The sequence below is a fragment of the Salvelinus fontinalis genome, unplaced genomic scaffold, assembly GCF_029448725.1.
Source record: "Salvelinus fontinalis isolate EN_2023a unplaced genomic scaffold, ASM2944872v1 scaffold_0154, whole genome shotgun sequence".
NCBI lineage: Eukaryota > Metazoa > Chordata > Actinopteri > Salmoniformes > Salmonidae > Salvelinus > Salvelinus fontinalis.
In genome coordinates this window covers 158,055-185,395 of record NW_026600363.1, presented here as the reverse complement: position 1 = coordinate 185,395, position 27,341 = coordinate 158,055, and the positions used below count along the sequence as shown (strand labels likewise).

At 45.1% G+C, this 27,341-nt stretch overlaps 2 protein-coding genes across 2 annotated transcripts in view; one reads left to right on the top strand and one right to left on the bottom strand.

Moving 5' to 3' along the window:
- The window catches only part of LOC129843519 (uncharacterized protein KIAA0930 homolog), a 57,631-nt gene that overhangs the window by 14,265 nt on the left and 16,025 nt on the right, over positions 1-27,341 (bottom strand). The window contains exons 2-5 of the mRNA XM_055912278.1: positions 17,829-17,980; positions 4,443-4,547; positions 2,363-2,440; positions 1,790-1,891 (exon numbers count right to left, since the gene is read on the bottom strand). Of these exons, the coding sequence (XP_055768253.1) occupies positions 1,790-1,891; positions 2,363-2,440; positions 4,443-4,547; positions 17,829-17,980 (437 nt within the window). The remainder of the gene's footprint in view (positions 1-1,789; positions 1,892-2,362; positions 2,441-4,442; positions 4,548-17,828; positions 17,981-27,341) is intronic.
- LOC129843518 (microfibril-associated glycoprotein 4-like) lies at positions 10,631-15,633 on the top strand. The gene is made up of 5 exons (XM_055912277.1): positions 10,631-10,650; positions 10,825-11,019; positions 12,066-12,162; positions 14,172-14,354; positions 15,315-15,633. Exons 1-5 carry the CDS (start codon positions 10,645-10,647, stop codon positions 15,557-15,559), a joined length of 726 nt encoding a protein of 241 aa, XP_055768252.1. The 5' UTR covers positions 10,631-10,644; the 3' UTR covers positions 15,560-15,633.

Here is a 27,341-nt window from a genome sequence, read left to right as displayed (position 1 = left end):
GAAATGCATTCCTGGTGACTACCTCATGAAACTTAGGGCTCCCGAGTGGCGCAGCGGTCTAAGAGGCGTCACTACAGTCCCTGGTTCGAATCCAGGCTGTATCACATCCGGCCGTGATTGGGTGTCCCATAGGGCGGCGCACAATTGGCCCAGCGTCGTCTGGGTTTGGCCGGGGGAGGCCGTCATTGTAAATAAGAATTTATTCTTAACTGACTTGCCTAGTTAAATAAAAGTTAAATAAAAATAAATTGAAAAAGCTGGTTGAGAGAACGCCAGTAGTGGGCAAAGCTGTCATCACGGCAGTGGTTGTCACGGTTACCTCCTCAAAGCTGTCATCCAGGCAAAGGGTGGCTACTTGAAGAATCTCAAATATAAATATATTTGGATAACTCCTGCTGACTAACTCTTGCTGCACTCTCGACAACTACTGTGATTATTATTATTTGACCATGCTGGTCATTTATGAACATCTTGGCCATGTTCTGTTATAATCTCCACCCGGCACAGCCAGAAGAGGACTGGCCACCCCTCATAGCCTGGTTCCTCTCTAGGTTTCTTCCCAGGTTTTTATCTTTCTATGGAGTTTTTCCTAGCCACCGTGCTTCTACACCTGCATTGTTTGCTGTTTGGGGTTTTAGGCTGGGTTTCTGTACAGCACTTTGAGATATCAGCTGATGTACGAAGGGCTTTATAAATACATTTGATAACACTTTTTTTGGTTACTACATGATTCCATATGTGTTATTTAATAGTGTTGATGTCTTCACTATTATTATACAATGTAGAAAATAGTAATAATAAAGAAAAACCCTTGAATGAGTATGTGTGTTCAAACTTTCGACTGGAACGGAATATATTTTTAAAAATATTTTAAAATCACAGTATTTTTAGAGTTATCAGCTATTTAGTGGATTTGGTTGGTCGTTGTTGTCTGAAACCAGTGAGCTTAACATTCTTCAAGAATATGGGCAACATTTTACTGTCATATAATTGGTCAATTAAATATCAATATAGCATTAAAAAAATATAGTTTTCTATATTATTTTTCGCGATGCGAATATTGGGTCGCGACAGACAATCTGGTTCCCGAAGCAAAACCAGTTGAGAACCACTGCGTTAGAATACTGAGCGTCTGTTTACAAGTGTGTTTACAAGTGTGTTTACAAGTGTGTTTACAAGTGTGTTTACAAGTGTGTTTGCCGAGTCACGTAGTTTAGCTGAGAAAGCTGATACCAGGAACTGAAAAGACCAGTTCAACCACTGCTGTTTTATATTTTCACTGTAAAAACGTAGAGAAAAAGTCATCGATTTCCTTCCCAGGAAAAAAATCTATTTGTAACTGACCCCGTCTGCCATGAGGTTAATACACTAGAATCAGTGGACTGCAGTAGTGGCTTTTAAATGGACTGACAGCATCAGGGGTGTATTCATTAGTTAGATTCCGTTGCAAAATGTCTGGTCTGTTGCAAAAAAAAACGTTTTGCAACGGAAACCGTTTACTCTAACGAACCGACGGAAGCAAACAGAGGAAATTGAATGAAACGGGGGAGGGTCCTACCTGAATTTGTCCAATAGAAACTCTCGTTTTCATTGTAAAACGTTTTCCGTTTGGAGTAAATGGTTTCCGGGTTGCAACGGATTCCGACTAATGAATACACCCCAGGAAACAACTTCAATACACAGCCCATCTCCCAGAGGGCCCTACTGGACGCCCCGGCAGTCAATCACAACCTGTCAGGTGCCTGATTGGGCAGGGGAGGAGGGGATTGAGGGTGGTTGTCACGGTTACCTCCTCAAAGTTGTCAATCATGAAGAAGATGTTGGGGTAGCTCATCTTAGACTCCTCCCCTTTACTGTCCATGGCGTGTTTACTGGGAGACGCATACACTTGCTGTGATGAGAGAGAGAGGGAGAGAGAAAAGGGAAAGAGGGACAAGGAGAGATATATAGAGAAAGGGAGAGGAAGGGGTGAGAGAGAGACAGAGAGAGGAAGGGGTGAGAGAGAGACAGAGAGAGGAAGGGGGAGAGAGAGAGAGAGAGAAGAAGGGGGAGAGAGAGACAGAGAGAGAGAGGAAGGGTGAGAGAGGGACGAGGAGAGATAGATAGAGGAAGGAGAGAGAGAGAGAGAGAGAGAAAGGCGGAGAGAGAGGAACCGAGAGAGAAAAAGAGAGAAAGCGAGAGAGTTACTGGGTCAGTTTCTGTGGCGGCCCATCTATCCACAGCTACATTAGTAAATCCGATGGGCTGTAGTCTGAAGAGTCCTGTCTCTTACCTGAGACCTTACCTGAGTCCTGTCTCTTACCTGAGACCTTACCTGAGTCCTGTCTCTTACCTGAGACCTTACCTGAGTCCTGTCTCTTACCTGAGACTTCTTCCTGTGGATGTGAATGTCTCCTGCATCTGAGCGCGTGCAGACGGCACACGTCACCACATAGTCCAGCTGATAGAAAGAGAGAGAAGTCATGAATTTGGTTTTATCCAACCATATTCTGAACTAGGGTTTCCTGGCAAATGCCAAGTGGCACAGCGGTCTAAGGTACGGCATCGCAGTGCTAGAGACGATACTACAGACCTGGGTTCATTCCCGGGCTGTGCCACAACCGGCCGCGGCCGGGAGTCCCATAGGACGGCGCACAATTAGCCCAGCGTTGTCCGAGTTAGGGTAGGGTTCTGCCGGCGAGGCCCTTACTTGGCTCATCGCTCTCTAGCGACTCCTTGTGGCGGGCCGGGCGCCTGCAGGCTGACTTCGGTTGTCCAGTTGAACAGTGTTTCCTCCGACACATTGGTGCAGCTGGTTTCCCGGGTTACGCAGTTTGGCGGGTGTTGAGGAGCGCGGTTTGGCGGGTGTTGAGGAGCGCGGTTTGGCGGGTGTTGAGCGCGGTTTGGCGGGTGTTGAGGAGCGCGGTTTGGCGGGTGTTCAGGAGCGCGGTTTGGCGGGTGTTCAGGAGCGCGGTTTGGCGGGTGTTGAGCGTGGTTTGGCGGGTGTTGAGGAGCGCGGTTTGGCGGGTCATGTTTCAGAGAACGCATGACTCCACCTTCGCCTCCCGAGCCGGTTGGGGAGCTGCAACGATGAGACAAGATCGAAATTGGGGAGAAAAATGTCATCATTTTATAATAATGATGGGTGGGTGACAATATTAGGCTATCACTATCAATGACGTGCCATCCCGTGTGAATGACGTGTTATCCCGTGTGAATGACGTGTTATCCCGTGTGAATGACGTGTTATACCGTGTGAATGACGTGTTATCCCGTGTGAATGACGTGTTATCCCGTGTGAATGACGTGTTATCCCGTGTGAATGACGTGTTATCCCGTGTGAATGACGTGTTATCCCGTGTGAATGACGTGTTATCCTGTGTGAATGCATTGCTGCACTTATATGGAGAAAAAAGCCGAATAGTTTATCAACATTTTAAGAGGAACGTTCTGATCTGTTAAAATCAGCCTCATTGCTTTAAAAAAAAAAAAAAATTGTTGATGCTAGTGGTCATTTGGGATCTATTATATTCCACAACTGTCCCAGACTAATGTTTGGATTATTTATTTCTTACACAGAATAGGTCAACTTTTGTACGATGACGGCAGATAGTAGATTGACATAGGCTAGTGCTTTTGCTGTTCGTTAGGCCGACTCATCTCATTGGCGGATGAAAAGGTTAAAAGTAAATGTGGACAGTTCTTCCAACATCTTCAATATCAGGAAGCGCTCAGCTGCATCCCTGATGCGGCTGTCTTCACTTGTAGCCTGTGAGAAGGACCCGATCACGTGACGGGCAATGGCCAATAAAAATGTAGATATCTGAGACAGCCTGTTCAGGGTCAGGCCTGGTTAGTACTGGGACGGGAGACAGACCGTTCAGGGTCGGGCCTGGTTAGTACTGGGACGGGAGACAGCCCGTTCAGGGTCGGGCCCGGTTAGTACTGGGACGGGAGACAGCCCGTTCAGGGTCGGGCCCGGTTAGTACTGGGACGGGAGACAGCCCGTTCAGGGTCGGGCCTGGTTAGTACTGGGACGGGAGACAGCCCGTTCAGGGTCGGGCCTGGTTAGTACTGGGACGGGAGACAGCCCGTTCAGGGTCGGGCCTGGTTAGTACTGGGACGGGGGACAGCCCGTTCAGGGTCGGGCCTGGTTAGTACTGGGACGGGGGACAGCCCGTTCAGGGTCGGGCCTGGTTAGTACTGGGACGGGGGAAAGCCCGTTCAGGGTGGGGCCTGGTTAGTACTGGGACGGGGGACAGCCCGTTCAGGGTCGGGCCTGGTTAGTACTGGGACGGGAGACAGCCCGTTCAGGGTCGGGCCTGGTTAGTACTGGGACGGGGGACAGCCCGTTCAGGGTCGGGCCTGGTTAGTACTGGGACGGGAGACAGCCCGTTCAGGGTCGGGCCTGGTTAGTACTGGGACGGGAGACAGCCTGGGAATGTGCTTGTTGCCATACCAACCTTCATTAGGATCAGATTCAGGTAAACACTCTCCTCCCAGTCGATGTCAGGTTCTCCTAAACCAGGAAGCCTCTTAGAGTCTCTCCTGTACACCTCCACATCTACCTGGATAACACAGACACATTATAGAATCATATTCCACCTCCACCTGGAATATACAGACACATTTTAGAATCATATTCCACCTGGAATACACAGACACATTATAGAATCATATTCCACCTCTACCTGGAATACACAGACACATTATAGAATCATATTCCACCTGGAATATACAGACACATTATAGAATCATATTCCACCTCTACCTGGAATAAACAGACACATTATAGAATCATATTCCACCTCTACCTGGAATATACAGACACATTATAGAATCATATTCCACCTCTACCTGGAATAAACAGACACATTATAGAATCATATTCCACCTCTACCTGGAATATACAGACACATTATAGAATCATATTCCACCTCCATCTGGAATATACAGACACATTATAGAATCATATTCCAACTCCATCTGGAATATACAGACACATTATAGAATCATATTCCACCTGGAATACACAGACACATTATAGAATCATATTCCACCTGGAATACACAGACACATTATAGAATCATATTCCACCTGGAATATACAGACACATTATAGAATCATATTCCACCTGGAATATACAGACACATTATAGAATCATATTCCACCTGGAATATACAGACACATTATAGAATCATATTCCACCTGGAATATACAGACACATTATAGAATCATATTCCACCTGGAATATACAGACACATTATATAATCATATTCCACATCTACCTGGAATATACAGACACATTATAGAATCATATTCCACCTCCACCTGGAATATACAGACACATTGTAGAATCATATTCCACATCTACCTGGAATATACAGATACATAATAGAATCATATTCCACCTGGAATATACAGACACATTATAGAATCATATTCCACCTGGAATATACAGACACATTATAGAATTAAATTCCACATCTACCTGGAATATACAGACACATTATAGAATCATATTCCACCTGGAATATACAGACACATTATAGAATCATATTCCACCTGGAATATACAGACACATTATAGAATCATATTCCACCTGGAATATACAGACACATTATAGAATCATATTCCACCTGGAATATACAGACACATTATAGAATCATATTCCACATCTACCTGGAATATACAGACACATTATAGAATCATATTCCACCTCTACCTGGAATATACAGACACATTATAGAATCATATTCCACCTCTACCTGGAATGTACAGACACATTATATAATCATATTCCACATCTACCTGGAATATACAGACACATTATAGAATCATATTCTACCTGGAATATACAGACACATTATAGAATCATATTCCACCTCTACCTGGAATATACAGGCACATTATAGAATCATATTCTACCTGGAATATACAGACACATTATAGAATCATATTTCACATCTACCTGGAATATACAGACACATTATAGAATCATATTCCACCTGGAATATACAGACACATTATAGAATCATATTCCACCTGGAATATACAGACACATTATATAATCATATTCCACATCTACCTGGAATATACAGACACATTATAGAATCATATTCTACCTGGAATATACAGACACATTATAGAATCATATTCCACCTCTACCTGGAATATACAGGCACATTATAGAATCATATTCTACCTGGAATATACAGACACATTATAGAATCATATTTCACATCTACCTGGAATATACAGACACATTATAGAATCATATTCCAACTCCACCTGGAATATACAGACACATTATAGAATCATATTCCACCTGGAATATACAGACACATTATAGAATCATATTCCACATCTACCTGGAATATACAGACACATTATAGAATCATATTCCACCTGGAATATACAGACACATTATAGAATCATATTTCACATCTACCTGGAATATACAGACACATTATAGAATCATATTCCACCTGGAATATACAGACACATTATAGAATCATATTCCACCTGGAATATACAGACACATTATAGAATCATATTCCACCTCTACCTGGAATATACAGACACATTATAGAATCATATTCCACATCTATCTGGAATATACAGACACATTATAGAATCATATTCTACCTGGAATATACAGAGACATTATAGAATCATATTTCACATCTACCTGGAATATACAGACACATTATAGAATCATATTCTACCTGGAATATACAGACACATTATAGAATCATATTCCACCTGGAATATACAGACACATTATAGAATCATATTCCACCTGGAATATACAGACACATTATAGAATCATATTCCACCTGGAATATACAGACACATTATAGAATCATATTCCACCTGGAATATACAGACACATTATAGAATCATATTCCACATCTACCTGGAATATACAGACACATTATAGAATCATATTCCACCTCTACCTGGAATATACAGACACATTATAGAATCATATTCCACCTCTACCTGGAATATACAGACACATTATATAATCATATTCCACATCTACCTGGAATATACAGACACATTATAGAATCATATTCTACCTGGAATATACAGACACATTATAGAATCATATTCCACCTGGAATATACAGACACATTATAGAATCATATTCCACATCTACCTGGAATATACAGACACATTATAGAATCATATTCCACCTCTACCTGGAATATACAGACACATTATAGAATCATATTCCACCTCTACCTGGAATGTACAGACACATTATATAATCATATTCCACATCTACCTGGAATATACAGACACATTATAGAATCATATTCTACCTGGAATATACAGACACATTATAGAATCATATTCCACCTCTACCTGGAATATACAGGCACATTATAGAATCATATTCTACCTGGAATATACAGACACATTATAGAATCATATTTCACATCTACCTGGAATATACAGACACATTATAGAATCATATTCCAACTCCACCTGGAATATACAGACACATTATAGAATCATATTCCACCTGGAATATACAGACACATTATAGAATCATATTCCACATCTACCTGGAATATACAGACACATTATAGAATCATATTCCACCTGGAATATACAGACACATTATAGAATCATATTTCACATCTACCTGGAATATACAGACACATTATAGAATCATATTCCACCTGGAATATACAGACACATTATAGAATCATATTCCACCTGGAATATACAGACACATTATAGAATCATATTCCACCTCTACCTGGAATATACAGACACATTATAGAATCATATTCCACATCTATCTGGAATATACAGACACATTATAGAATCATATTCTACCTGGAATATACAGAGACATTATAGAATCATATTTCACATCTACCTGGAATATACAGACACATTATAGAATCATATTCTACCTGGAATATACAGACACATTATAGAATCATATTCCACCTGGAATATACAGACATATTATAGAATCATATTCCACCTGGAATATACAGACACATTATAGAATCATATTCCACCTGGAATATACAGACACATTATAGAATCATATTCCACCTGGAATATACAGACACATTATAGAATCATATTCCACATCTACCTGGAATATACAGACACATTATAGAATCATATTCCACCTCTACCTGGAATATACAGACACATTATAGAATCATATTCCACCTCTACCTGGAATATACAGACACATTATATAATCATATTCCACATCTACCTGGAATATACAGACACATTATAGAATCATATTCTACCTGGAATATACAGACACATTATAGAATCATATTCTACCTGGAATATACAGACACATTATAGAATCATATTCCACATCTACCTGGAATATACAGACACATTATAGAATCATATTCCACCTCTACCTGGAATATACAGACACATTATAGAATCATATTTCACATCTACCTGGAATATACAGACACATTATAGAATCATATTCCACCTGGAATACACAGACACATTATAGAATCATATTCTACCTGGAATATACAGACACATTATAGAATCATATTCCACCTGGAATATACAGACACATTATAGAATCATATTCCACCTGGAATATACAGACACATTATAGAATCATATTCCACCTGGAATATACAGACACATTATAGAATCATATTCCACCTCTACCTGGAATATACAGACACATTATAGAATCATATTCCACATCTATCTGGAATATACAGACACATTGTAGAATCATATTCCACCTCTACCTGGAATATACAGACACATTATAGAATCATATTCCACCTCTACCTGGAATATACAGACACATTATAGAATCATATTCCACATCTATCTGGAATATACAGACACATTATAGAATCATATTTCACATCTACCTGGAATATACAGACACATTATAGAATCATATTCCACATCTATCTGGAATATACAGACACATTATAGAATCATATTCCACATCTACCTGGAATATACAGACACATTATAGAATCATATTCCACCTGGAATATACAGACACATTATAGAATCATATTCCACCTGGAATATACAGACACATTATAGAATCATATTCCACCTGGAATATACAGACACATTATAGAATCATATTCCACCTCTACCTGGAATATACAGACACATTATAGAATCATATTCCACCTCCACCTGGAATATACAGACACATTATAGAATCATATTCTACCTGGAATATACAGACACATTATAGAATCATATTCCACCTCTACCTGGAATATACAGACACATTATAGAATCATATTCCACATCTATCTGGAATATACAGATATACAATTACACTGATTTATTCCACCTGAAATACACAACACTGCCCATCACTAGAGGAACACTGTATTCCAACTCAACACAGCATTAAGGACTTAATACCGCCTTCTGGCCACTAGATACCTCTATCCTTCTCTATGGTGTGTAAGGCCTTAATACCGCCTTCTGGCCACTAGATACCTCTATCATTCTCTATGGTGTGTAAGGACTACCTGACTGAGAACATGCAAGTGGTGCCCCATAAATATTTAATATTCTATAATTATAACTTAATTATAACTGAGTCACTCAATTAGCCATGTCATCTACAATTTGTTTGGGGTAAGTTAGTCTAGCCAGCTATCTAACGAGTCAAGAACAGAAAAGGGGCGGCAGCGTAGCCTAGCGGTTAGAGCGTTGGACTTGATCGAATCCCCGATCTTGACAAGTTAAAAATCTGTCGTTCTGCCCGAGAACAGCCTAAATAAGAACTTGTCTTTTTCGAGACTAACGGACTGGGCACCTGACGGGAGGGAAACGGACCGCGATAGGGAACCTGACGGGAGGGAAACGGACCGCGGGAGGGAAACGGACCGCGATAGGGAACCTGACGGGAGGGAAACGGACCGCGATAGGGAACCTGACGGAGGGAAACGGACCGCGATAGGGAACCTGACGGGAGGGAAACGGACCGCGATAGGGAACCTGACGGGAGGGAAACGGACCGCGATAGGGAACCTGACGGGAGGGAAACGGACCGCGATAGGGAACCTGACGGGAGGGAAACGGACCGCGATAGGGAACCTGACGGGAGGGAAACGGACCGCGATAGGGAACCTGACGGGAGGGAAACGGACCGCGATAGGGAACCTGACGGAGGGAAACGGACCGCGATAGGGAACCTGCCCGCGATAGGGAACCTGACGGGAGGGAAACGGACCGCGATAGGGAACCTGACGGAGGGAAACGGACCGCGATAGGGAACCTGACGGGAGGGAAACGGACCGCGATAGGGAACCTGACGGGAGGGAAACGGACCGCGATAGGGAACCTGACAAAATATGAGCAGAAAGGTAGAGTACACGCATGTTATGGTGAATCATGGAGACAACCTGGCGATACGGATAGAAGAAACACTGTGTTTAAACAGACAGAGTCCAGGAAACTACAGAAGTGGAAATGTCCATATTGTGAAATCATGTTTGCTTCCCTGATAATAAAATCAGCCAATCATGATCAACCCACTCCTTCTAAAAAGTACACAAAAGGATGGATGAGAGTCACAATCACATTATTTGTTCGTCCGGCTGAAAACCAACAGGATAAAGACTGTTTACCGTTCCAACAGGACTGCTTACCGTTCCAACAATGCATGTAAGTTGTAAGCTACATTTTACCACGGCAGAATTTTACCACTACAGACTGTTTATATGTAAACAGACATATAACTTCAATATATTGAGCAGAAAATTATCTACGTTTCACACGTAGAATGACATTAAAATAATCTAAAATGTAAAAGTCTCTCTGTGATACCCCGTGTTTCAGGCCCTGAGGTTCGTCCATGTGTTGCTGCTGTCGGTAGCTGTTCAGTCTAAAGGGTTAATGTTCCAGCCTCTGGACTGTGCTGACATCTACAACGACGGAGCCAAGACCAGTGGTGTCTACAGGATCTACCCTGCTGGACCCAACTCGCCTCGATACGTCTACTGTGATATGGACACCGACGGAGGGAAATGGACTGTGAGTAGGCGACCGAGAAGGAAACTATTTAACAGAGTACATAACCAGACTAGAGTCGGCCTCAAGCCCTCCAGACCAGACTAGAGTCGGCCTCGACCCCTCCAGACCAGACCAGAGTCGGCCTCGACCCCTCCAGACCAGACCAGAGTCGGCCTCGACCCCTCCAGACCAGACCAGAGTCGGCCTCGACCCCTCCAGACCAGACCAGAGTCGGCCTCGACCCCTCCAGACCAGACTAGAGTCGGCCTCGACCCCTCCAGACCAGACTAGAGTCGGCCTCGACCCCTCCAGACCAGACTAGAGTCGGCCTCGACCCCTCCAGACCAGACTAGAGTCGGCCTCGACCCCTCCAGACCAGACTAGAGTCGGCCTCGACCCCTCCAGACCAGACTAGAGTCGGCCTCGACCCCTCCAGACCAGACTAGAGTCGGCCTCGACCCCTCCAGACCAGACTAGAGTCGGCCTCGACCCCTCCAGACCAGACTAGAGTCGGCCTCGACCCCTCCAGACCAGACTAGAGTCGGCCTCGACCCCTCCAGACCAGACTAGAGTCGGCCTCGACCCCTCCAGACCAGACTAGAGTCGGCCTCGACCCCTCCAGACCAGACTAGTCGGCCTCGACCCCTCCAGACCAGACTAGTCGGCCTCGACCCCTCCAGACCATACTAGAGTCGGCCTCAAGCCCTCCAGACCATACTAGTCAGCCTCAACCCCTCCAGACCAGACTAGAGTCAGCCTCAACACTATTGTGACTTTACTTTCATGAATCTGATTGATTTATTTAATCCCACTAAATATGTTTAATTGTTAGCCGAATAAATTAGTCACAACAACACCTTACAAACTAGTCAGCATCAACAAAAACATGCTACATCGACATACACTGATCTTGAAGCATTTTAAAACAACAATATTCTGCCAGATTACAGGTCAGATCAACCGTTGGTACTGAATTCTCCTGAGTCAGTACTTGACGACATGGCCTAGATGCTTACAATTTCTCCTCTCTGTCACCCCCCCCCCCCCCTCCCTTCCCCTCCTTCCAGGTGTTTCAGAGGAGGATGGATGGAACAGTGAACTTCTACAGAGGATGGGACCAGTACAAGAACGGCTTTGGACATGCAGCAGGAGAGTACTGGCTGGGTAAGGTCTTACATCAGGAAGCCTTTTCAAGGACAGATCATCCATGAAAAAACCTGGATAATATAAAATGAATCATTGGTTTGTTAAATTGACTTCTCTATTCGTGAGGTTGTTGTGACAGTCAGTAGTTAGGCAGGACCAATCCACAAAAAGACCAATCACGGGACCACATCACAACAGGACCCAATCCCAACAAGACCCAATCCCAACAAGACCCAATCCCAACAAGACCCAATCCCAACAAGACCCAATCCCAACAAGACCCAATCCCAACAAGACCCAATCCCAACAAGACCCAATCCCAACAAGACCCAATCCCAACAAGACCCAATCCCAACAAGACCCAATCCCAACAAGACCCAATCCCCTTTAGTCGGTGTGTAAAACCAGTGCGTCTAGAAAAGCAACCTCCCACAATGCAACCTCCCACAATGCAACCTCCCACAATGCAACCTCCCACAATGCAACCTCCCACACTACCCCAAAGCAGTTAAAAAATACATGTACAATAACATATTCAGTTCCAGTCAAAAGTTTGGACACACCTCCTCATTCCAGGGTTTTTCTTTATTTTTTTTTACTATTTTCTACATTGTAGAATAATAGTGAAGACATCAAAACTATGAAATAACACATATGGAATCATGTAGTAACCAAAACACGTGTTAAATCAAAATATTTTTTTATATTTGAGATTCTTCAAAGTAGCCATCATTTTGCCTTGATGACAGCTTTGTACACGCTTGGCATTCTCTCAACCAGCTTCAACTGGAATATATTTTCCAACAGTACCAAACTTTTGACTGGTACAGTATATACAAAAAAATGAAGTAAGCTTTCTGACACATTACTTTCTGTGCTGACCGAAGACATCACTTTCTGTATGATAGAAATAGAGATCCTTTTAAACTCAACACTCGACCTCGACGCCAGCGCCTCTACATTTTTCACATTGTTCCTCTTCATCAGGGACTGGTTTAGACCTGGGACACCAGGTGGGTGATATGAATTACCAGGTAGAAGAGGACTGGTTTAGACCTGGGACACCAGGTGGGTGATATGAATTACCAGGTAGAAGAGGACTGGTTTAGACCTGGGACACCAGGTGGGTGATATGAATTACCAGGTAGAAGAGGACTGGTTTAGACCTGGGACACCAGGTAGGTGATATGAATTACCAGGTAGAAGAGGACTGGTTTAGACCTGGGACACCAGGTGGGTGATATGAATTAACCAGGTAGAAGAAGACTGGTTTAGACCTGGGACACCAGGTGGGTGATATGAATTACCAGGTAGAAGAGGACTGGTTTAGACCTGGGACACCAGGTGGGTGATATGAATTACCAGGTAGAAGAGGACTGGTTTAGACCTGAGACACCAGGTGGGTGATATGAATTACCAGGTAGAAGAGGCCTGGTTTAGACCTGGGACACCAGGTGGGTGATATGAATTACCAGGTAGAAGAGGACTGGTTTAGACCTGGGACACCAGGTGGGTGATATGAATTACCAGGTAGAAGAGGACTGGTTTAGACCTGGGACACCAGGTAGGTGATATGAATTACCAGGTAGAAGAGGACTGGTTTAGACCTGGGACACCAGGTGGGTGATATGAATTAACCAGGTAGAAGAAGACTGGTTTAGACCTGGGACACCAGGTGGGTGATATGAATTACCAGGTAGAAGAGGACTGGTTTAGACCTGGGACACCAGGTGGGTGATATGAATTACCAGGTAGAAGAGGACTGGTTTAGACCTGAGACACCAGGTGGGTGATATGAATTACCAGGTAGAAGAGGCCTGGTTTAGACCTGGGACACCAGGTGGGTGATATGAATTACCAGGTAGAAGAGGACTGGTTTAGACCTGGGACACCAGGTGGGTGATATGAAATACCAGGTAGAAGAGGACTGGTTTAGACTTGGACCAGCAGCCTCTGAACCTGGTAAGGGGTCAGAGTTGAATATCTCTGCTCTAATAAAAGGTTCACCTCTCGTCTGTTCGATGCAGGTCTGGACACCATCTACCTCCTGACCCTGAAAAAGACCTACGAGTTGAGGGTGGACATGGAGGACTTTGAAGGACAGAAAGCCTACGCTTTCTACTCCTCCTTCGCCATCTCTCCCGAAGTCACAGATCCTGAACTGGACGGCTACAAACTACAGGTTACTGGCTTTAAAGATGGAGGAGCAGGTGAGAACAGTTTAACATCTGGCCTGTATTCATTAGTCCAGAGTTCAGGTGAGAACAGTTTAACATCTGGGCTGCATTCATTAGTCCAGAGTTCAGGTGAGAACAGTTTAACATCTGGGCTGTATTCATTAGTCCAGAGTTCAGGTGAGAACAGTTTAACATCTGGGCTGTATTCATTAGTCCAGAGTTCAGGTGAGAACAGTTTAACATCTGGGCTGCATTCATTAGTCCAGAGTTCAGGTGAGAACAGTTTAACATCTGGGCTGTATTCATTAGTCCAGAGTTCAGGTGAGAACAGTTTAACATCTGGGCTGTATTCATTAGTCCAGAGTTCAGGTGAGAACAGTTTAACATCTGGGCTGTGTTCATTAGTCCAGAGTTCAGGTGAGAACAGTTTAACATCTGGGCTGCATTCATTAGTCCAGAGTTCAGGTGAGAACAGTTTAACATCTGTTCCGCTAGGTTCCCTCATTCGGTTCCGTTTGATTCCTAGTGAATACAACCCCCCTGAGGGGGGCCCGTATAGATACATCATGTTAGAGCTGATCTGGGATCAGTTAATTAGAGATCATGATTATTACATAGAAAGGACAGGGGGGAGACCGTATAGATACATCATGTTAGAGCTGATCTGGGATCAGTTAGAGATCATGATTATTACATAGAAAGGACAGGGGGAGACCGTACAGATACATCATGTTAGAGCTGATCTGGGATCAGTTAGAGATCATGATTATTACATAGAAAGGACAGGGGGAGACCGTACAGATACATCATGTTAGAGCTGATCTGGGGTCAGTTAGAGATCATGATTATTACATAGAAAGGACGGGAGGGAGAGACCTGGTCCTAGATCACATTGAGACATAGTAGACTGATTGTGACCAGGGCTCTGGGCAGTAGCCTATGTGGTAAACAGGTACCTTATCACCTGACCTGTGTTTCCTACTTGAACCAAAGGGGACTCTCTCACCTATCACAGCGGTATGAAGTTCTCCACCTTCGACCGAGACCAGGACACCCATGAGAACAACTGTGCAGTCGACGTAGTCGCAGGTTATTGGTTCAAAAATTGTTACTTGTCAAACCCCAACGGTCTTTATACATGGGGACTGAACTCACAGATGGGACTCAACTGGATAGGATGGAAGACCTTCTACTCTGTGAAAGCCATATCCATGAAGATTAGGCCTGTGAACCTGTGAAGGGTCCTTCACAAAGGTCCTTTAGTTAAACATGGTTATTTGAACTGCAGATTGCTCCCTTTAAAAATGCTAGATTAGAAGACATTTGCATGTTTACATTTTTTAGACAGTGTAACATTGATCTCAGTCAGTTGTTCTATAAAACCAAAAAGTAACTGTCCCGTGAAAATGTTCCTTTTCAAAGCTCATATTCTGTTAAACCCAAATCATGTTGTTAAACCCAAATCATGTTGTTAAACCCAAATCATGTTGTTAAACCCAAATCATGTTGTTAAACCCAAATCATGTTGTTAATCCCAAATCATGTTGTTAATCCCAAATCATGTTGTTGACTCGTCCTATATTGGTATTCGTGGCTCGGGGCTGTTGTTGTGGTGCCCATATTACCACCACATCAGCAGTCATGAGTCAAGACCACAGTCACATTCTGCTGAGTCAACTTCATCTCCTTAAATGAACTCTGGACATGTTGGTAGAACCCACCTGACTACACACCATCAAATCAGGGACGGCCTGGTTCTTGGTAGAACCAAACTGACTACACACCATCAATCAGGGACGGCCTGGTCCTTGGTAGAACCAAACTGACTACACACCATCAATCAGGGACGGCCTGGTCCTTGGTAGAACCAAACGGACTACACACCATCAATCAGGGACGGTCTGGTCCTTGGTAGAACCCACCTGACTACACACCATCAATCAGGTCCTAATGCAGTATGCTGGTACTCAGGGCTCCATTGTCCCTCCATCAGGTCCTAATGGCCTGGTACTCAGGTCTCCATTGTCCCTCCATCAGGTCCTAATGGCCTGGTACTCAGGGCTCTATTGTCCCTCCATCAGGTCCTAGTGGCCTGGTACTCAGGGCTCTATTGTCCCTCCATCAGGTCCTAATGGCCTGGTACTCAGGGCTCTATTGTCCCTCCATCAGGTCCTAATGGCCTGGTACTCAGGGCTCTATTGTCCCTCCATCAGGTCCTAATGGCCTGGTACCCAGGGCTCCATTGTCCCTCCATCAGGTCCTAATGGCCTGGTACTCAGGGCTCCATTGTCCCACCATCAGGTCCTAATGGCCTGGTACTCAGGGCTCCATTGTCCCTCCATCAGGTCCTAATGGCCTGGTACTCAGGGCTCCATTGTCCCTCTAACTTTGACATCAATGCAAATGAAATCTAAAATCACATCAAACACTTATCATCAAAACAGTATTGTACTTTCAAAAAAACTCCCCTCACTGTCATATTAATCCATTTGAAGAAAGAAGTTCAACAGCAGGTTGAAACAGTGTAAAACATGGTCGTTATGGTCGTTGTGGATGTTGTTTCAAAGCCTAACACAACTGAACGGTTGTTACGGTTACTGGCCCAGTGCTCTAACCACTAGGCTACCTGCCGCCCGGCTCAAATCATCAACAGCCTATTGTCATGCAGCCCATATAGATATCATATACAGGGCCGTCAGAAAGTATTCATACCCCTGGACTTATTCCACGTTGTTGTGTTACAGCCTGAATTCAAAATGGATGAGAGAGGGAAAAAAATCTATTGAATCCATCTGCACACAATACCCTGGCCTGTAATGACATCACAAAACCCTGGCCTGTAATGACATCACAATACCCTGGCCTGTAATGACATCACAATACCCTGGCCTGTAATGACATCACAATACCCTGGCCTGTAATGACATCACAATACCCTGGCCTGTAATGACATCACAATACCCTGGCCTGTAATGACATCACAATACCCTGGCCTGTAATGACATCACAATACCCTGGCCTGTAATGACATCACAATACCCTGGCCTGTAATGACATCACAATACCCTGGCCTGTAATGACATCACAATACCCTGGCCTGTAATGACATCACAATACCCTGGGCTCTAATTATAAATCATTACTAATCATTACTAATACATTCCACAGGCTGGTTAGCGGTCATCACTAATACAGGTCTTAGAATATCCAGACTGGTTAGCGGTCATCACTAATACAGGTCTTAGAATATCCAACCATACGGAACGCTCCAACCATACGGAACGCTCCAACCATACGGAACGCTCCAACCATACGGAACGCTCCAACCATACGGAACGCTCCAACCATACGGAACGCTCCAACCATACGGAACGCTCCAACCATACGGAACGCTCCAACCATACGGAACGCTCCAACCATACGGAACACTCCAACCATACGGAACACTATAACATACTATACTCACTGTCTTTCACACACACACACTCACTCCTCTCGCTCGCTCACCTTCTTTCCTTCTGATTGGTCGGGGCTGACGTATGACAGCTTCCTGCGGACGTAAAATAACATGTCGTCCTGTTCCCGCGGCGACAGCTTCTCCATGAAGTACGTGGAGAACATCCATGTCCAGAACACGATGCGGTCGTCCTTAAAACACCCTGGAAGAAAACACAGAGGTCAGAGGTCGTCCTTAAAACACCCTGGAAGAAAACACAGAGGTCAGAGGTCGTCCTTAAAACACCCTGGAAGAAAACACAGAGGTCAGAGGTCAGACCTTAAAACACCCTGGAAGAAAACACAGAGGTCAGACCTTAAAACACCCTGGAAGAAAACACAGGTCAGAGGTCAGACCTTAAAACACCCTGGAAGAAAACACAGGTCAGAGGTCAGACCTTAAAACACCCTGGAAGAAAACACAGAGGTCGTCCTTAAAACACCCTGGAAGAAAACACAGAGGTCAGACCTTAAAACACCCTGGAAGAAAACACAGGTCAGAGGTCAGACCTTAAAACACCCTGGAAGAAAACACAGAGGTCAGACCTTAAAACACCCTGGAAGAAAACACAGGTCAGAGGTCAGACCTTAAAACACCCTGGAAGAAAACACAGAGGTCAGAGGTCAGACCTTAAAACACCCTGGAAGAAAACACAGAGGTCAGACCTTAAAACCCCCTGGAACGGTCCTATCACAGTTAGCAGAGCAGGAGGAGGACGGGACAGGGCCACTCCTGATTTACAGTCAACTCAAAGAGAAAGGGTCTACTGTAATATGTCTACGCGGCTATTGGCTTGTCCTCAGGGAGATGTAATGGAGATGATGTTTAATCTCAGGCTTTCCATCCTAAATGGCACCCATACAGGAAGTACTCACACCCCTCGTCTTATTACACATGTTGTCGTGTTACAGACATTTAAATTGATTACATTGACATTTTTTGGGGTCACTGATCTACACACACACACACGATACTCCACAATACCAAAGTGGAATTCTGTTTTTAGAATTATTTACTAATTTCATTCATAATGAAAAGCTGAAATGTATTGAGTCAATAAGTACTCAACCGCCCTTTGTTATGGCAAGACTAAATTAGTTCAGGAGTCAAAATGTGCTGAACAAGTCACATTATAAGTTGTATGGATTCACTCTGTGTTCAATAAAAAGTGTTTAGCATGATTCATGAATGACTACCTCATCTCTGTACCCCACACGTACAACTATCTGTGAGGTCCCTCAGTCGAGGAGTGCATTTCAAACACAGATTTAAACACAAAGACTTGGGAGGTTTTGCGTTGCAAAGAAGGGCACCCATTGGTAGATGGGTAAAAATGTTAAAAAGCAGACATTGAATATCCGTTAGAGCATGGTGAAGTTACTAAACTATGGCTGGTGTATCAATACACCCAGTCACTACAACGATACAGGCGTCCTTCTTAACTCAGTTGCCGAAGAGGAAGGAAACTGCTCAGGGATTTCACCACGAAGCCAATGGTGACTTTAAAACAGTTATAGAGTTTAATGGCTGTGATAGGAGAAAACTGAGGATGGATCAACAACATTGTAGTGACTCCACAATACTAACCTAAATGACAGAGTGAAAAGAAAGACGTCTGTACAGAATAAAAAATATTCTAAAAACATGCAGCCTGTTTACAACAAGGCACTAAAGTAAAACTGCAAAAATAATTGGCTAAGCAATTACCTTTTTGTCCTGAATACAAAGTGTTATGTTTGGGGCAAATCCAATACATTACTGAGTAATAATCTCCATATTTTCAAGGAAAGTGGTGGCTGCATCATGTTATGGCTAAGCACAGGCAAAATCCTAGAGGAAAGCCTGGTTCAGTCTGCTTTCCACCAGACACTGGGACATGAATTCACCTTCCAGCAGGACAATAACCTAAAACACAAGGCCAAATCTACACTGGAGTTGCTCACCAAGAAGACAGTGAATGTTCCTGAGTGGCCGAGTTAGTTTTCACTTAAATCTGCTTGAAAATCTAATGGCAAGACCTGAAAATGGCTGTCTAGCAATGATCAACAACCAACTTGACAGAGCTTGAAGAATTTTAAAAATAATAAAAAATTGGCAAATATTGCACAATTCAGATGTGGAAAGTTCTTAGAGACTTACCCAGAAAGACTCACAGCTGTAATCACTGCCAAATGTGATTGATTCTAACATGTATTGACTCAGGGGGTTGAATAATTATCTAATCAAGATATAGAAGTGCTTTACAAATGTTAGAATTTGTAAAGCACTTGGACAGTGTATTTTGTGTAGGTCGTTGACGAAAAAATGACAACTGAATCCATTTTAATCCCACTTCTACAACAACATGTTGAAGAAGTCAAGGAGTGTGAATACTTCCTGTATATTGTGCACTACTTTTGACCAGAGCCCATAGGCTCAGTTGTTTCCATTCCATATAGTTTCACTGGTGCACTATATAGGCAATAGGGCCACCATTTTGGAGACAGACCGGGTTCTTCTCTAATGGAGGGAAGCAGCTTCTGACACAAAATGGCCACTCAGTTTAACTGCTCATTCAGAGAAACATCCCTCCATTTCATTACAGCGAGATTCAATTCAGTGGAACTTAAATCTACAGAAGCGCTGTCTGACTTTGTTTGCTTCCATTTTGGAAATTCCTTATCGTTGACAAATAACGTGACATCAAAAGTCACGGTCGCATTTTGGTTTAAATAACTTGTATTTCTGTGTGTAGATTATTCAAACAAAAATCTCCTGAACCCTTAAAGCTGAAACCATAAATGCTGAATCTGAAGCCTTGGTTCCTCTCAGACGAGTCTAGTTTCTACAGACAGAACGACAGGGAACTGAAATACCACTTCATTTCCTGATCCTGATTTTTGTATTTTTTTTATTGAACCTTTATTAAACTAGGCAAGTCAGTTAAGAACAAATGATTACATTTACAATAGACGGCCTACCCCGGCCAAACCCGGACGACACTGGGCCAATTATGCGCCGCCCCTACGGGACTCCCGATCACAGCCGTTTGTGATTCCGCCTGGATTCGAACCAGAGTGTCTGTAGTGACGCCTCTAGCACTGAGACGCAGTGTGTCTTAGACCGCTCGGGAGCCCTCCAACACACAAAATCTGACAGCGCTGCTAAACATCTCCCAGAATGCAGCCAGCATATCACATCTACCTGGGAGGCTGAGCAAACAGACACTTCAGCAGAATCTGAAACCTCCAGCCAAGCGGACGCTGCTTCCAGGAAACCTCCTACTCATCATCAACGACTTCTCCGCCTGACAGAGACTCAGGCTACTGAGGATAGTCACTCACACACACACACACACACACAGGCTGGTCATCAGTCACCACGGCTCACCCATCACCTGACTGCTCTCATGAACAACACCCACCACCCGACACCCTGGGGACCTGGACAAACATTGAATACCAAAGTGGATCTGGTGTGACCTGGACAAACATTGAATACCAAAGTGGATCTGGTGTGACCTGGACAAACATTGAATACCAAAGTGGATCTGGTGTGACCTGGACAAACATTGAATACCGATGTGGATCTGGTGTGACCTGGACAAACATTGAATACCGATGTGGATCTGGTGTGATCTGGACAAACATTGAATACCGAAGTGGATCTGATGTGACCTGGACAAACATTGAATACCAAAGTGGATCTGGTGCGACCTGGACAAACATTGAATATTGAAGTGGATCTGGTGCGACCTGGACAAACATTGAATACCGAAGTGGATCTGGTGCGACCTGGACAAACATTGAATACCAAAGTGGATCTGGTGCGACCTGGACAAACATTGAATACCAAAGTGGATCTGGTGCGACCTGGACAAACATTGAATACCAAAGTGGATCTGGTGCGACCTGGACAAACATTGAATACCAAAGTGGATCTGGTGCGACCTGGACAAACATTGAATACCGAAGTGGATCTGGTGCGACCTGGACAAACATTGAATACCAAAGTGGATCTGGTGCGACCTGGACAAACATTGAATACCAAAGTGGATCTGGTGCGACCTGGACAAACATTGAATACCAAAGTGGATCTGGTGTGACCTGGACAAACATTGAATACCGAAGTGGATCTGGTGTGACCTGGACAAACATTGAATACCGAAGTGGATCTGGTGTGATCTGGACAAACATTGAATACCGAAGTGGATCTGGTGTGACCTGGACAAACATTGAATACCGAAGTGGATCTGGTGTGACCTGGACAAACATTGAATACCGAAGTGGATCTGGTGTGACCTGGACAAACATTGAATACCGAAGTGGATCTGGTGTGACCTGGACAAACATTGAATACCGAAGTGGATCTGGTGTGATCTGGACAAACATTGAATACCGAAGTGGATCTGGTGTGATCTGGACAAACATTGAATACCAAAGTGGATCTGGTGTGACCTGGACAAACATTGAATACCAAAGTGGATCTGGTGTGACCTGGACAAACATTGAATACCAAAGTGGATCTGGTGGGACCTGGACAAACATTGAATACCGAAGTGGATCTGGTGTGACCTGGACAAACATTGAATACCGAAGTGGATCTGGTGTGATCTGGACAAACATTGAATACCGAAGTGGATCTGGTGTGATCTGGACAAACATTGAATACCGAAGTGGATCTGGTGTGATCTGGACAAACATTGAATACCGAAGTGGATCTGGTGTGACCTGGACAAACATTGAATACCGAAGTGGATCTGGTGTGACCTGAACAAACATTGAATACCGAAGTGGATCTGGTGTGATCTGGACAAACATTGAATACCGAAGTGGATCTGGTGTGATCTGGACAAACATTGAATACCAAAGTGGATCTGGTGTGACCTGGACAAACATTGAATACCAAAGTGGATCTGGTGTGACCTGGACAAACATTGAATACCAAAGTGGATCTGGTGGGACCTGGACAAACATTGAATACCGAAGTGGATCTGGTGTGACCTGGACAAACATTGAATACCGAAGTGGATCTGGTGTGACCTGGACAAACATTGAATACCGAAGTGGATCTGGTGTGATCTGGACAAACATTGAATACCGAAGTGGATCTGGTGTGATCTGGACAAACATTGAATACCGAAGTGGATCTGGTGTGATCTGGACAAACATTGAATACCGAAGTGGATCTGGTGTGACCTGGACAAACATTGAATACCAAAGTGGATCTGGTGTGACCTGGACAAACATTGAATATTGAAGTGGATCTGGTGTGACCTGGACAAACATTGAATACCAAAGTGGATCTGGTGTGACCTGGACAAACATTGAATACCGAAGTGGATCTGGTGTGACCTGGACAAACATTGAATACCAAAGTGGATCTGGTGTGACCTGGACAAACATTGAATACCGAAGTGGATCTGGTGTGATCTGGACAAACATTGAATACCGAAGTGGATCTAGTGTGACCTGGACAAACATTGAATACCGAAGTGGATCTGGTGTGATCTGGACAAACATTGAATACCGAAGTGGATCTAGTGTGACCTGGACAAACATTGAATACCAAAGTGGATCTGGTGTGACCTGGACAAACATTGAATACCGAAGTGGATCTAGTGTGACCTGGACAAACATTGAATACCAAAGTGGATCTGGTGTGATCTGGACAAACATTGAATACCAAAGTGGATCTGGTGTGATCTGGACAAACATTGAATACCGAAGTGGATCTAGTGTGACCTGGACAAACATTGAATACCAAAGTGGATCTGGTGTGACCTGGACAAACATTGAATATTGAAGTGGATCTGGTGTGACCTGGACAAACATTGAATACCGAAGTGGATCTGGTGTGACCTGGTGTGACCTGGTGTGACATTGTCCAGGTCACATTGGTCTGGTCTGGCTCCAGAGTCAGTTAGTGTTGAGGAGAGGAGACAGAGACAGGAAGCTACCTCTGGTCTGGTCTCCAGAGTCAGTGTTGTAGAGAGAAGAGGAGACAGAGACAGGAAGTAACCTCTGGTCTGGCTCCAGAGTCAGTTAGGAGTGGATGACCTTGTTCTTAAAAGACGGGAGAGACGCTGCCAGCACAGTTGGACACAGGAGAGGGAGAGTCAGGAAGTGAAACACTAAGCTTTAACTTCGCCGGGTAATAGAGCGTAGAGAGAGCGAGAGATAAGAGAATGAGACGCATGAAGAAAGTGTGTGTTGAGACCCTGTCATCCTGTGCTGTTTCACGTCACAACAGACCCTCTACCCTGTCATCCCGTGCTGTTTCACGTCACAACAGACCCTCTACCCAGCCATCCCGTGCTGTTTCACGTCACAACAGACCCTCTACCCAGCCATCCCGTGCTGTTTCACGTCACAACAGACCCTCTACCCAGCCATCCCGTGCTGTTTCACGTCACAACAGACCCTCTACCCAGCCATCCCGTGCTGTTTCACGTCACAACAGACCCTCTACCCTGTCATCCCGTGCTGTTTCACGTCACAACAGACCCTCTACCCAGCCATCCCGTGCTGTTTCACGTCACAACAGACCCTCTACCCAGCCATCCCGTGCTGTTTCACGTCACAACAGACCCTCTACCCAGCCATCCCGTGCTGTTTCACGTCACAACAGACCCTCTACCCAGCCATCCCGTGCTGTTTCACGTCACAACAGACCCTCTACCCAGCCATCCCGTGCTGTTTCACGTCACAACAGACCCTCTACCCAGTCATCCCGTGCTGTTTCACGTCACAACAGACCCTCTACCCAGCCATCCCGTGGTGTTTCACGTCACAACAGACCCTCTACCCAGCCATCCCGTGCTGTTTCACGTCACAACAGACCCTCTACCCAGCCATCCCGTGCTGTTTCACGTCACAACAGACCCTCTACCCAGCCATCCCGTGCTGTTTCACGTCACAACAGACCCTCTACCCTGCCATCCCGTGCTGTTTCACGTCACAACAGACCCTCTACCCAGCCATCCCGTGCTGTGTCACGTCACAACAGACCCTCTACCCTGTCATCCCTTGTTGTGTCACAACAGAACCTCTACAACTCTTTCCCCCTGATGCTGATTGGAGGAGAGAATCCCCACAGAGGTTGTTCATCACTGTGTGGCTCAGGCCAAATGGCACCCTATTCTTATATAGCGAGACGAGAAAGGAGAGCAGAGAGACGAGCAAGGAGAGTAGTAGAGACGAGCAAGGAGAGCAGCAGAGAGACGAGAAAGGAGAGCAGCAGAGAGACGAGAAAGGAGAGCAGCAGAGAGACGAGAAAGGAGAGCAGCAGAGAGACGAGAAAGGAGAGCAGAGAGACGAGCAAGGAGAGTAGTAGAGACGAGCAAGGAGAGCAGCAGAGAGACGAGAAAGGAGAGCAGCAGAGAGACGAGAAAGGAGAGCAGCAGAGAGACGAGAAAGGAGAGCAGCAGAGAGACGAGAAAGGAGAGCAGCAGAGAGACGAGAAAGGAGAGCAGCAGAGAGACGAGAAAGGAGAGCAGCAGAGAGACGAGAAAGGAGAGCAGCAGAGAGACGAGAAAGGAGAGCAGCAGAGAGACGAGAAAGGAGAGCAGCAGAGAGACGAGAAAGGAGAGCAGTAGAGAGACGAGAAAGGAGAGCAGTAGAGAGACGAGAAAGGAGAGCAGAGAGACGAGAAAGGAGAGCAGAGAGACGAGAAAGGAGAGCAGAGAGACGAGAAAGGAGAGCAGAGAGACGAGAAAGGAGAGCAGAGAGACGAGAAAGGAGAGCAGAGAGACGAGAAAGGAGAGCAGAGAGACGAGAAAGGAGAGCAGAGAGACGAGAAAGGAGAGCAGAGAGACGAGAAAGGAGAGCAGAGAGACGAGAAAGGAGAGCAGAGAGACGAGAAATGAGAGAGTAGGGCGCCATTTGGGACACAGCCTGTGTCTCATCCTGAGCCTGGAGGAGGACAGAGGAGAACTCTGATTCCAAATCAATACCTCTTCCACACCAGAGGAACACAAGACTGGCTATAAGTGACAGACACACTGCTGTCTGGCAGATAGTGAGACAATCCTGGATACGACTGATGAGTTTGACCTTGTCCTGCAGTGTTGTCCTCTGTTCTCCCCTCTATATCTGGCCCGTCATGGAAAAACAACGAGGGAGAGAGGGGGAGGGAGAGGAGTGGGAGAGAGGGGGGGGAAGGGAGAGAGGAGGGAGAGAGGGGGAGAGAGAGGAGGGAGGAGAGAGAGGGGGAAGGTGAGAGGTGAGGAGGGAGGGGAGAGAGGGAGGGAGGTGAGGAGGGAGGAGAAAAGGAGAGAGAGGGGAAGGTGAGAGGTGAGGAGGGAGGGAGGAGAGAGGGAGGGAGGTGAGGAGGGTTTCTCCAGGATGCTGACAGCAGCAGGAAGTGACCTCTGATCTGTCCTCTGGACTCAACCATGAGATCACTGTTTCTCCCTTCACAGCCTTCTGCACTCCCCTCACTACACAACACAGGACAGGGGAGGAGGGAGGAGAGGGAGGAGGGAGGAGAGGGGGCGAGGAGGGAGGGAAGGAGGAGAGGGGAGAGAGAGGGGGCGAGGAGGGAGGGAGGGAGGAGAGGGGAGAGAGAGGGGGCGAGGAGGGAGGAGAGGGGAGAGAGAGGGGGTGAGGAGGGAGGAGAGGGGAGAGAGAGGGGGTGAGGAGGGAGGAGAGGGGAGATAGAGGGGGTGAGGAGGGAGGAGAGGGGAGAGAGAGGGGGTGAGGAGGGAGGAGAGGGGAGATAGAGGGGGTGAGGAGGGAAGAGAGGGGAGAGAGAGGGGGTGAGGAGGGAGGAGAGGGGAGAGAGAGGGGGTGAGGAGGGAGGAGAGGGGAGAGAGAGGGGGTGAGGAGGGAGGAGAGGTGAGGAGGGAGGGCCTGTTGTTTTCCGACGTGACACAGACACAGATACAAGAGAACAGTAGCCTTGTGGACCCTGGTCTATAGTAGTACCACTATATAGGGAATAGGGCTCTGGTCTATAGTAGTACCACTATATAGGGAATAGGGCTCTGGTCTATAGTAGTGCCACTATATAGGGAATAGGGCTCTGGTCTATAGTAGTACCACTATATAGGGAATAGGGCTCTGGTCTATAGTAGTGCACTATATAGGGAATAGGGCTCTGGTCTAAAGTAGTACCACTAGATAGGGAATAGGGCTCTGGTCTATAGTAGTGCCACTATATAGGGAATATGGCTCTGGTCTATAGTAGTACCACTATATAGGGAATAGGGCTCTGGTCTATAGTAGTGCACTATATAGGGAATAGGGCTCTGGTCTACAGTAGTACCACTATATAGGGAATAGGGCTCTGGTCTACAGTAGTACCACTATATAGGGAATAGGGCCCTGGTCTATAGTAGTACCACTATATAGGGAATAGGGCTCTGGTCTATAGTAGTACCACTATATAGGGAATAGGGCTCTGGTCTATAGTAGTACCACTATATAGGGAATAGGGCTCTGGTCTATAGTAGTGCACTATATAGGGAATAGGGCTCTGGTCTATAGTAGTACCACTATATAGGGAATAGGGCTCTGGTCTATAGTAGTACCACTATATAGGGA

What these genes read in the sequence shown, in the direction of transcription:
- LOC129843518 (XM_055912277.1), top strand. An exon ending in AGCAGGAGAGTACTGGCTGG is followed by an intron (nt 12,163 to 14,171) that starts GTAAGGTCTTAC and finishes TGTTCGATGCAG; the next exon opens with GTCTGGACACCATCTACCTC. An exon ending in CTTTAAAGATGGAGGAGCAG is followed by an intron (nt 14,355 to 15,314) that starts GTGAGAACAGTT and finishes CTTGAACCAAAG; the next exon opens with GGGACTCTCTCACCTATCAC.